This window comes from Chelmon rostratus, chromosome 14 (genome assembly GCF_017976325.1).
Source record: "Chelmon rostratus isolate fCheRos1 chromosome 14, fCheRos1.pri, whole genome shotgun sequence".
Classification (NCBI taxonomy): domain Eukaryota; kingdom Metazoa; phylum Chordata; class Actinopteri; order Chaetodontiformes; family Chaetodontidae; genus Chelmon; species Chelmon rostratus.
Window position 1 is genome coordinate 18,658,248 of NC_055671.1, and position 12,046 is coordinate 18,670,293.

Sequence of the window (12,046 nt, forward strand, 5' to 3'; positions counted from 1 at the left end):
CTGCTGTGTAAAACATAAATAAAACAGAATGTGATAGCTCATCCGTCTTGACATATGACAATATATTTAATGTTTTACCTCATCAATTTCATTAACTTTTGTAAGTTATGCTTATTCTGAATTTGATGCAGCAACATATTTGGGACAGGAGCAACAAAATACCAGGAAAGTACACTGATAAATATATAAAAGGTATTACTAGATGGGCTGGGCATGGGAACACTTCAGAAAACTGTTGTCAGTAAACACAGTTTCTTTACAAATGATTGTGTTCTGTTTTTAGAAAATGCAGTTGGATTGTTGCTGCAAAGAAAAAAAAATAATGAAAAAGTCTACTCTTTTCTTCTCTTTCTTTTAAACTTCTCACTATTGTCCTGCTGTCTTTGTGCTGCTACCATGCTGCTTCTTCTCACAAGTCTTTCTGTTCTCTGCTCTCCCGAGTTGCTCGCTTGATGACCCAGAGTCAATCATGAAGATTTAGTGAAATAAACAAGCCAGTGGGTTGATTCGGGAGCATTAACTTGAATTCATGACCATCATTGCTTATCTTTGTTCTGCTGCTTTCATGCTGCTCTCTGCAGGATCTGGAGGGTCTCCAAAAGTCCAAAAGTTTCTACATCAAATACAACTTTTGAAGTTTTTGACCGTAATCGCACACTCAGGCCTCGATTTTCAGTTCGGTAAATTGAAGGATAAAAGCCACTAACTCTGAGGCGGTGTGTTAATCCTGACGTGGGCGTGTTATGAATTGCACTGCCAGCACAGCTGTGACTGGTTCAGATGCACCTGTGATACACATCTAGCAGACAAATATCTCCCCCGTTCACATGGAGAGCCTCTCGATAGGACAGACAGACTGACAGTCCCCAGAAAATGACATTGATATCACATGAGAAAAATATCATGAACACACTGTTGAGCAGCTACAACAGACTGCAATACTCTGCTGTAAGCCCATGTGGACTGAGCACACTTTGAGTGAACCCTGAATAAATGTATTCATTCATCAAAGTTAATCTTAACATCAGGTAAAAGTCTACAAAGATGTAAAAAAAAAAACCTTCAACAAGAAATTCTTCTAGTTTGTAATTACAATAGTCTTGAAATCATTTCATCTGTGAAGACCCAGTATATCAACTTGATGGAAATGTCCCCACAACAACAACTGGGAAACTCTTAGTCCAACTTTATATGTCTGCGCTAATTATTTACCTTCAGACTGCTGTGAGGGCCAATATAAAGTACGAGTCACTTCAAAACTTAAGTTCAATGATTTATTGATACCGACTTCAAAACGTAGGACCTGTGAGTTTTGCCACATTTATGTTGCTTCACTCTTAATTTTGCTGGTTAGCCTGTTGAATTTGAGATTAGCGCATTCCACTGCTAATGTGGCTGGCCTGTGACATAAATTTTAGGTCACATCACTCGCCCCGACCTTGCAGCTAGGAGGACATAGACGTGGTCTACTGAAGGTTTATTCAATGAATGCAGATACTGTACAGGTCGTGCTGAACTCCAGAAACAGTGCAAAAGCCAATATTACAAAGTCTAGCACAGCAACCCACCACACAAAATGTGCATGCAGTCCATGTATCACTGCACGGCAGCTTCATACCGCACACATGCATCCACAAAGGGGCTCTGACCTTAAGTGACAGTATATACAGTATAACATCTGCATATACTACATCTTAAGATATCTCTAAATAAGCCTGCTCACTTGTCAGCGTCAGTGCTAAGGCACTGCTGTCTGTTCCCAACCAGTTAATGTGAATAATCTTAACGTCCGTGTGGCAAATTCCTTCACATTCATTATTGTTGAATTACACTGGTTCAAATTTGGATACAAAGGGCACATGTACAAGCCATCCGCCCACTACACAATGTTAACACTGTAATAAATGTTAGGGAATGGAACCACGTGAAATCACACACCATTAGGAATCTATAGAGCTGATTTAAAGCCATTACACTGCTATCTCTGTCCTGCAATATGCTCTATGGCAAAGAAAAGGTCGATTATTTACTCCTGAATTTAGCACAGAATAGGGAGTCATTGTCTTTCAGGCTTTATTGATCTAAACCTCAGAATTACTGGTGTGATGTGCAACATGGGCAACAGTATAGAAAGAGTAATGCTGAAACAATTTATTGAATACACAGACAACTGTGATAATGGTTTAATCATTTCAATCATTTATCAACCAAAAATGTCATTCTCTGTGTGTTGCTGCACATTTCTCTTTCTTTTTTTTTAATCTCTGAACCACTGAACTATCAACCTTAAGATTTCCCATTATAGGCTGACAAAAACAAAAACTACCAACACATTAATTGATAACTAAAATAATCGCTGGCTGCAGCTCAAGTAGAATTGGAATTTTATGGCTGGAATTTTAAGTACTATTAATATAATATTCATATTATAGAAGTACTATTATACATGTTTTATCAACATAAGGTTTAGTAAATTGAGTTTATTTGAAGACCTATTATGAATCAAACACGCTGTATAGCAATTCGGAATCAATAAATGTAACTAATTCTAATGTGTTTTTTTTTTTTTCTGTAGCGTACTCAAAGTAGCCTTGAGACCTTGTGATCCAATAGCTGTTACAGCTATGAAATAGGGATGGTTTTGGATCAATTTTCAACATAAAACATTAAGACTCACACAGACTTCAGATTGAGATTTCTCAACAATAACAGGATAGCGACTCAGCTGTGCTTGGTGGAATCAAACCCCACACTACATACTGTTGGTTACTTATAGAGCTAATAGTTAAGGATTTAAAGATTAATCCATGGTTGTACTGATTGGATTAGACTGAAAGTCTGAGTCACAAATAAAAATGTAATTGCCATCTACCAATAATTACATTAAATTGGCATGTAAGTAGTTTGTTCTACTCTCTCAACAAAGGTGTCAAGGAGGCATTAAAGAAAAAAAAAAGTATATAAAAACAACCTGTTGGGCTTGTAAAAGATAGAATAAGGAAAAAAATCAATAACAATAACAGGCAATCATCTCAAGAGCATTCTCTAAGCATATTTCCCACACTTTGTGGTTAAAATACGTGGCAGCAGAGCTTTGTGTAGTGGTATGCCTGTCAAGGTTTATACATTGAATATATTGTTAAGACAACAAAGGGAAAAAACAACATAATAAGTGCTCCTCAGCTGCACAACTTCAATGACTGTCGGACCAACAATGAAGCAGAAGGTTGACTCTTACATCAAAACTAAAGGAAGTTACAACAGAGGAAAGTCTAAAGGATTGCTGAGTACATTTTCTACCCCTGTGCTTTGAGCTATTGGGTCTCCAAACATGACTAAAGCTTCTACTTCAAATGTTCATCTGACATCAGATAGACAGCTGGCTTGAGAGCAGATTATCAACCTGGGCAAAATACCTTCTCACATCATTTCAGTCTATTATTTGTATTCTCTCTTCCAAGCTTATGGCCATATTGTAAATTTCCACCTTGCTAAACACACCTGTGATTCCTGGCTGCTATGCTTCCCAGACCACTCACTGACTGCATCCCAGGAAAACTAACACACCTGCAGTTACACACAAATACACACAGATTCACCTGCAACTACACACACACACAGGAACATTTACACAATTCAGCACCATCAACATTATCCAGAACACCAGATGCACCACTCAAAAATAATTGCTCCCCTTTGGTGTTGCTTTGCTGCAGCCCAACAGTTAACCTTGAGTGTCTTCTGATCAATAGCTTGCTTTATTGGTCCCAACCCATTCCTTCAACTGCTTGTCAAACATAAAATGCATTGACAAACATGGCCTAGAATCCTGCAGGCAGGCTTGTAGGTAGATAAATACCATGCGATATCTGCCCACTGCCCATCTGGAGGGTAAGGAGAGTGTAACAGAATAATAGTAGGATGGTTCCCACTAAAACCAGTCATTTAGGAGGCTAAATTAGTGGTGAGGCTTAACAGACCTGCACAAGCTGAAGCCACCTGCCACAGCTAATTGCTGGATTCATCAACTTTATTGGATTTTATCCCCACTTTGTACAGACTGCACACAACTCAGATCTGTCTCAGCCTGTCTACACTGTCATTTGCAAATGATCAGATTTGTGTGTCATTACCCACCTATCTGCATGGGTTGCTGTGGTAACAATGTAGCCGTCATCACGTACACTTGTGACACTTTTGTTGCCTAAACCTAACCAAACTGTGACTGGAACCTGGGGAAAAAAGTGAAATCTAAGAAACAATAGTCTAAAGTAAGTCTAAAAATAGCAAGTTAATATTAACTTTTGATTTCAGACAGTACACAAACCCCAGTCTCCTGGGTGAAAGTGCTGTGTTTGACGCATTCATCCACCACAACCTCGTCTAAAGCCTGTGCTGCGTGTTTAGCAAATGTAGGAATACCATCTGGACACGACCACAAGGCCTAAGTTATATCACTGCAGTCTGAAGTGAAACATGGAAGAGAAAAACAAAAATAAAAAATGTGAGTTTCAAAACAGGAGTTGTAGCAGGTTGCCATGGCATCAAGCAATTTTGATGCTGACGCTACAGTAATATTAGCAGTGGAATTGTGATTATTGGTCTTAATAAGGTGGAACCTGACTTTCAGCTGCTGCTGAGCCTAAACCCCAAAGGCTATTATGGCTGTTCCAGATGCTATAATCATGGCTGGGTCTGGGCACATGGGCTAGTGTGCAATTATCAATTTATCGGTGGCTGGAACACTTTTATCCTGATGGCCACTGTGGAGAGAGAGGCTGACTGGATGGAAGGTCACCAGGTTTTATATTGGGGTGACATTGAGCTGTGTGTTTTCAGTTTTTGAAAGTATTGGTGATGTATGTATTGCATGATTTGTCAACTAAAGCAAAGTAATTAACCCAAAGGTGTACAAAGGTGTGCAAACTGGGCTGGGTAGTTTTAGCAGAAAGCTCAGATAGGCAGAAAGGGTTTCAGTATGCACAATTTTGAAGAAATTCATTGGCAAAGTGCACTGTTTCATAATTTAAAAGGAAACTTTAAACATGATTTGGTTAGGTTTGCATGACAGAATGGTCTCTGGAACAAATACTTTGTATATTTGCTTTGTGATGGTACACAGGGAGGAGGAAGAAAAAAAGGATGGGGGAAAAGGAAAACCGGCAAAGGGGCAAAGCATGGACACACTGAAGACTCACGGAAAGCTGTGTAGAACTCGTGTAGGCTGAGGTGTCCATCATTGTTGTAGTCGTCGTAACGCAGCAGGTCCTGCATGGTGCATTCGAGCAGGCTGTCCTCCAGGTGCTCCTTCATAGAGATCTGACACAGTCAAACACACATGGTGCGTTCAGTCATAGAGCAGAAAAAAAATCAGTGTGGAGGACTCGTAGGAAAGGAAAAGGCAGATAATAAAAGGCAACTATCAATCACAGCTACATAATGATCACATCTTAGCGAAGCCCTGACAGACTGTTTCTCTTTTGCCTTCATCTTTTTTATTCTAAGCCATATTCTGTAAAATAGAACCACATTATGCACATTCAGTTTAAATGTAAATCTGACATTTTTAAAGGGGAGATACCACATACATTTAACATTTCGGTATTCCTCTAATAGGGTAGTCTAGGCATTGTTTATGAATATGAACAGCTGCCCCAAGCTTGTCTCTTTAAGTAGTGAAGAATCAAAGAGACATCCATGTAGTTAAGTCGGTACATTTGCCTACATTCTGTATTTTACATATTTACACATATTTTGATGCTTTTATGAAAAGATAGAACACAATTGTGATTAAGCCTACAGTACATGAAAGCGTTCATATTTTACTCTTTCATGTGCTACAAGACACAATCTTTTTGGTTTTCAGCAGAAGCAAAGGTGATTTGAAATAAACTGCCAGCCTGAATATAGTTGCACTAATAAGTAGTGATTAGAATGAGCTTTTTTATTCAACCAATTATCAGAATAAGATTTCCATCAGAAGAATAAGGCCCCACAGAAAAAGACTCATTCTGAGAGTAATTTTCGTTCTGTTTAAAAGGGGGAGGATAAACATGTAATCTGTCATGTAAGTGCTATTTCTTATTGCTTGCCATTTTAGGAATGTCTCACCTCTTACTGCTTATGCTTGAGCATACTGCACCTGAGTTCATTCAAAGATGGTCCCCTGGGAAGGCGCACCACTCTCTCATCCATTGTTTGTCATTTATGAGCCCTCTCTTCCACTTTAGCGGTGCCGCTTTCTCAGGGGAACGATCTTTGAATAGGTGATGTTAAGCACGTTTCCCTGATGTTTTAGGGAGATAAACAGAGCACTCAGCCTGTGCACAATAACTCCAGTTGCACTATATTCTGTTAAAGGTGCTTCTGTACAAAAGCAGTAACTAATAAAAGTGCCAAAGTGTCTGTGCAGGTCTATCTTTGTCAGGAGATTGCTTGTGCTGGAAAACTGAATTCTGTGTTCCAGTCCTTATGGAGCATGTAGACAGGATTCCTCACCTAATTATTTTATTTAGCGTCTATTATTTTGAGGTGATTGTCAGTCAAACTCATTACATTCGCAGGACCAAAAACCAGACAAATGAAAAAATTAAGAAAAGTAAAGGGGTTTATATGGCAAAGATACAGACTACAGTTACTATAAACAAAGGACATTTGGAGGATACTATCATGGAAAACAATCATTAAGGGATTTGCAGGTTAAAAGTCTTCAAGTCACTTAAAACCAACATTCATTTGTTTAAAGTGAAAGTGTTTTTATATGCCCAGGTTAGATATACTGTAACTGCGGTTTCAAAGCATCTGAATTACTTTTTCAAGGTGAAGAAGGTCTGAACCACACACTGAAATATAATATAGAGTTATGTCTGCAAGCTAAGCCTTTTTTCAACCACACTTAGTTAAAGGCACACACACTGAGGCATTTTTGCTGTGATCTCCAGTTGGGTTGAAGCTGGGTGGAGCTATGTATGAATTAGATGGTGTCAAAAGTTGTATTAACTAAACATTTTAATGATAAGGCTGTAACAAGAGCAAAAACTCTAGCTGCTTGCATTCACTTCAATTTGTGAATCATTATGCTGGCCTGATATATTTACTTGTTCTAGTGAGATGCTATGGTCCAGTTTCTGGAGGCTTGATTGATGCATGTATTCAAGCAGCATGTCTTCACAGTGAACAAACTTACAGCTTTGACTTACCTTGACTTTTGGAAACTGAATATTCTGTAAAATCTTTAATTTTTTATTGATGTTTTTAGTCAGCCTGACATAATGATTTAGTTTCAGAATTTTCTATTAATTAATTTATTGAAATTTTCTTTTGTCACTCAAATTATTTGTGCTTCATAAGCTGCATTTCCATTACAGTTGTTCGCAAAATAAAAGCGATATTTCTGAAATTTCGGCAAAGTTCTAATGCGACTTGCAGGTGTTTCCATTGAACAGTGTTTTGCAAACCAGCCGAAATTCTCGTAAATTCTCGGACGTCCCGCGAGATGTGTGTGCGTGCTGTGCGTCGGTAAAACTTAACACAAAGCCTTATAATTAAAAAAGCACATGCATGCTCCTGGCCGTGTAGGATTGCACATACTCTAATGCAGAAATTCTGAAGATGAAATAAAGAAATGATCTGTTAACTTAGAGTGATCTCTGATTTTAATGGCCAATTATTTATCACTTTGTTATTACGCGAGGCTCGCTCTAAAAGCGTCAGCTCGTGCTGGCGGAGCAGCAGCAGAATACAGGACTGTGAATTACTGAAGTGTCCTTTGAACATATTTTCTATCAGCAATTATGTGTAAATGGCCTGCACGCGTGTCTCCCACATAGCTGAGGTGCACACACTCATCACAATCGCAAACACCGTGCTGTACATCTGTGCGCACGTGTGTCTTTAAAGTTCATCTCACTATAAATGAAAACGGAATGATTAGATTTTGCAAAGTGCTCACAGGACGAGATCACAGCTGTCAGATTGTCTTTAACAGATCAGCCAGCATGGCAGCTGGAACAGCTGTAGTGTTTTTGTCTGCTACTTATTGAGATCCAGAAAACATGCAAAATACACTACAAATTTTACAAGACGTTATATCTGACTGCATGCGGCCAGCCCGAAACGGGGAGTCCGCTGACCTCGGAGACGTGTAAATGCGAAAAAAGTGTTTCCATTACACTTTTGCGATACACCTAAATATCGACACATCTGAAAAACCACCTCATGAGAGCGTATAAATGTTTTTATTTGAGAGGATTTTCAAAATTTAGGTGTTTCCATTACCGTTTATTTATTGCGATATTTAGGATTTGCGCATTTCTAGGGGCAATGGAAACGCAGTGATAGAGGAGCCTTACAGGCAGACAACAGTGTGTTTTTACTTATTTATTAAGATTCTTCCATTTTAAGAAAGACCATTTGATAATTTTTGTTATGTTATTCTACATGAAGTGTGCTTTTCGGCCAAAATGTCCCATGTTTAATTCCTTCAGCTACAAAGTCCAAGCCTAAAAGTAAAGCCTCCGAGCCTCTCCTCCAATTGATTCTACATGGAGCTGCACATGTGACATGGCAGATTAAGGGATGTGACAAACTTTTTTCTCTTGTTGCTGCCTCCAGCACTCTGCTGCCACCGTTGTGTGTTCACTGACGCAGGCTGATCTGTCCTTAAGCATTTGAATAAAAAATTTCAAGCCCAAACTACAGGACTTTACCCTCTAAGACCATCTGTGACAAGACAAATCCCAAACTGGAGAAAGTCCGGATGGATGACCGGAATTCTTCTTTGAATCCCTTTGGTCCTTAAAAGCATTATCTCTGTGAAAATGAATTTATTAATTCCTACGGGATAAGAATGTCCTATCTAAAGATTTCCTGGCAATATGTCAGCATTGGTAATTGCCAGCTGTGACTGATCAAAATCTTTTGTTGGATCTTTTAGTGCAGCTTTGCCAGAAAGGAATTTTACTATTTATTTCTGCCGTCTAGAACTAGGCCAAAAATCACTCGATCTTTTTCATTTTACAAGGCGACAAAGAGTGTTGTCATCTTAAACTGCACTGAGATGACAAAAGATTAATTACTGTGGCATTTTTGAGACTGTATTTAGTTGCACTTATTAATTTTCAACTTTGAATAAAACTGTTTTTCTTTGGCATCATACAGCCTTTCTCAATTTCCACATATAAGAGCTATAGCACATTTAAAATGTTAGACATTAAGACTGCATTTGACAATTTAGTCTTCCTGCAGTCTGCAGTGACTCTAACATGGTTCGCTGCATTCTGGCAGAAGTCACTGAGATCACAGCATTGGCTGGGAGGAGTCTAATTAACACCCATCTCTGAAGCCCATTTCCTGATACCAGATGATGCCCACAATAATTTCATTTCCTCACCCCGCAAATGTCAATGCCAATCCTTTCTACAGTTCCCCCACTGTTTCCCATCAGGCCGTGGTAGCAAGATAACCTCAGTAAACATTTTTCATTGTTAAACAAGACGATTAAATGTTCCAGCCACATGTCAGTAATAACTCTGGTGGGGAGATACTCAAAGAGGAAAAAACCTGATCGATTGTTGCCCAGTGTGAGCTGGGATAGACTCACATTTTAAGAGCAAAGGAACTCATTAAAACAAGAAAGATTTCAGTTTATTTTGAGAAACATAGCAATTTTTTTTGCTTTTCACCTTGGCAGCAATGCACTGCTGTAGTTCTCCTACAATGTGTTCAAGTAACATTCTTACTCCCAAACTGCAAAAGTCTTGTATAAGGTTTGAAATCTGTGCTGTTGTTGATGCCACACAGGGCCTCTTCACACTCTCACATAATGAAGCTAAGGTAATAAATGATCAGGAAAACTGTTCCAAAAACGGATGGATCAAACACATCCTGCACCCCTTGCAAACCCTTCACTGGGAGGTACAGCAGGAGAAACGAGCATTCAACTCGTCAGCATTTTTTTTTTCATTAAACATATTTGCAAAGCAGCTAATCGCATAAAATTTAGAGCAAACATTACAAACTCAATACAACTACACAGATGAAGAAATCGCACCATCCCATTCCACAAATAACTGCAGAACCAGGCATATCCCTCTCTTCAAATGACTTCTTTCTCAGTCAATCATCTGTCCATCCATACAGCCATCTTGTTATTCAGGCCATTTCTACTTGAAACCCACCTTCTCCAGCTCATCACTGACCAGCCGGCCATCCTGGTCCACATCCAGGTATTTGAACATGGTGTCCACCAGTGCTCTCTTCTCCTCCATATCCCTCTGCTGGCTCTGCTCTCCACTCTTCAGAACTTTAGGCTGCATATCCAGCAGCATGCTCTTCAGCCTGTTGTACTCGGACATGGTGCAGGCATTGCCTACAAGAGCAAACACACAGATATAGAAGAAGAGACAATTGATTAACCTCAATTACACAAGCCAAAGCCTTGGGATTGTAGCTGTAAACTGGATTTAATGTGTTTGTGTGTTTTATAGAGGGAGAAGAGGAAAGGAGGGCTAGAGGGATAGATACTGTGTGTATTCGTGTATGCATGTGTATGTCCTTGAGTGTTTACTCATTTAAAAAAATGCTAGGTTTTTGTTTGCATAATTTGTCTGACAGCATTTTCAGTGCAGGGGGTCCAATTAATTACAAGTAATCCTTGAATCCACATGAAAACAAAAGGTAAACATCCTCATTTAGACCCTCTCAAGCTTCGTGTCCTCCTTTGCTATGGGATTAGAGCTCATGCATCAAACCAGACTGGGTCTCCAGCTACTGATTCTGTGCAAGGCTCTGCCTGATGAGGATGTTCAGAGGAAATGGGAGGCCACAAATTAATCATGGGCAGCACTCAGGATTTTTCTTCACACTTGAAATCAATAATTATGCAAAACACATCTGTCCCATGCTATGAGGGACTTAATACAAATGGAGAGCAGGCAAATAAGCACCAGACATGGACATGGAGAAGACAAGGTTTTTCTTTTCGTGTCTGTGGTGTCCCTTCTTTGCTGTAGTATCACCTGAGCCTGATGACAGCAAAAGAGATGCTGACGGGAGGAAGCTGGGCCTCCATGCAAGTCACAAGCACGGTGATGAGAGAACAAACTAAGAAAAAATCTCTCTCATATGAATAAATCATTAGGTGACATCCCTGCCTGATCACTACAGAGCAGGAGCCCCTCTCTGCTAGTGCACGGGAATGGATCTCTTTACCTAATCTCCTCTAACAACCGAACAGCTATCAAAGCTAACTAATTCAAAATGAAGGAACATGATGCAGACTTTAAGACTCTGGAAGTTCAGTCCCAGTATCTGCTTTTGGTTCCTTTTGGTTTATAGCAGTGGGGAGTGCAAATCTAAACAGCATATCGACAGTCAAGTCAACAAGGGTTCAGCACGGCTACAGCAGCAAGACAATGACACCTGCTGGGGTACTTCATGTTAAAGTGCATATTAAAGAGGCACATATTTTCATGCTTATGCATATGTATACACACACGAACTAACAAAGGGTTTCCTGGGGTGCAAAATGCCATCTTATCTCAAAGAAAAGCCCAGGGTGACCCATGAGTAAGTCCTCAACAACCTCTAAGACTGCAGGCTCTCCACTCAAGTGTTTCACCTGACACTGGGCCAAAAAGCAAGGCTTTAGTGAAGAAAAGACATGACTTGTTTTCATAAAACATACTGCTCTATATGCATGAAAACTGGCTTCTTATGCAAAATGGGGAGTCTAAAAAAAAAGAAAAAGAAAAATGAGACTGTCAAGAGACAAAGAGGATTGGTGGTTTGTCCAAACAGCTTGAGGCCTTCTGATGGGTGACAAACCAACATAAAGTGTGGTAATGTGTTAAAGCCACCACAAGCCACCAGAGCAATTTTAAAGCATCTCACTAGATGCAAATGATGCCTAACCTTACTAAAGTGACATATGACATATGACCTACTTTGTCTATTAGGCACTTGGACCTGGTTAGATCTCTGTCTCGTCTCCTTTGTAACAATGCTGGAAATATCTTAAAGAATGAGGTTAGCATTGCTCTACATT

The 12,046-nt window shown here is 39.5% G+C and overlaps 1 protein-coding gene across 1 annotated transcript in view; it reads right to left on the minus strand.

The window, feature by feature from the left end:
• The window catches only part of fstl4 (follistatin-like 4), a 188,541-nt gene that overhangs the window by 60,376 nt on the left and 116,119 nt on the right, over positions 1-12,046 (minus strand). The window contains exons 4-5 of the mRNA XM_041952258.1: positions 10,179-10,369; positions 5,199-5,319 (exon numbers count right to left, since the gene is read on the minus strand). Coding sequence (XP_041808192.1) covers positions 5,199-5,319; positions 10,179-10,369 — 312 coding nt within the window. The remainder of the gene's footprint in view (positions 1-5,198; positions 5,320-10,178; positions 10,370-12,046) is intronic.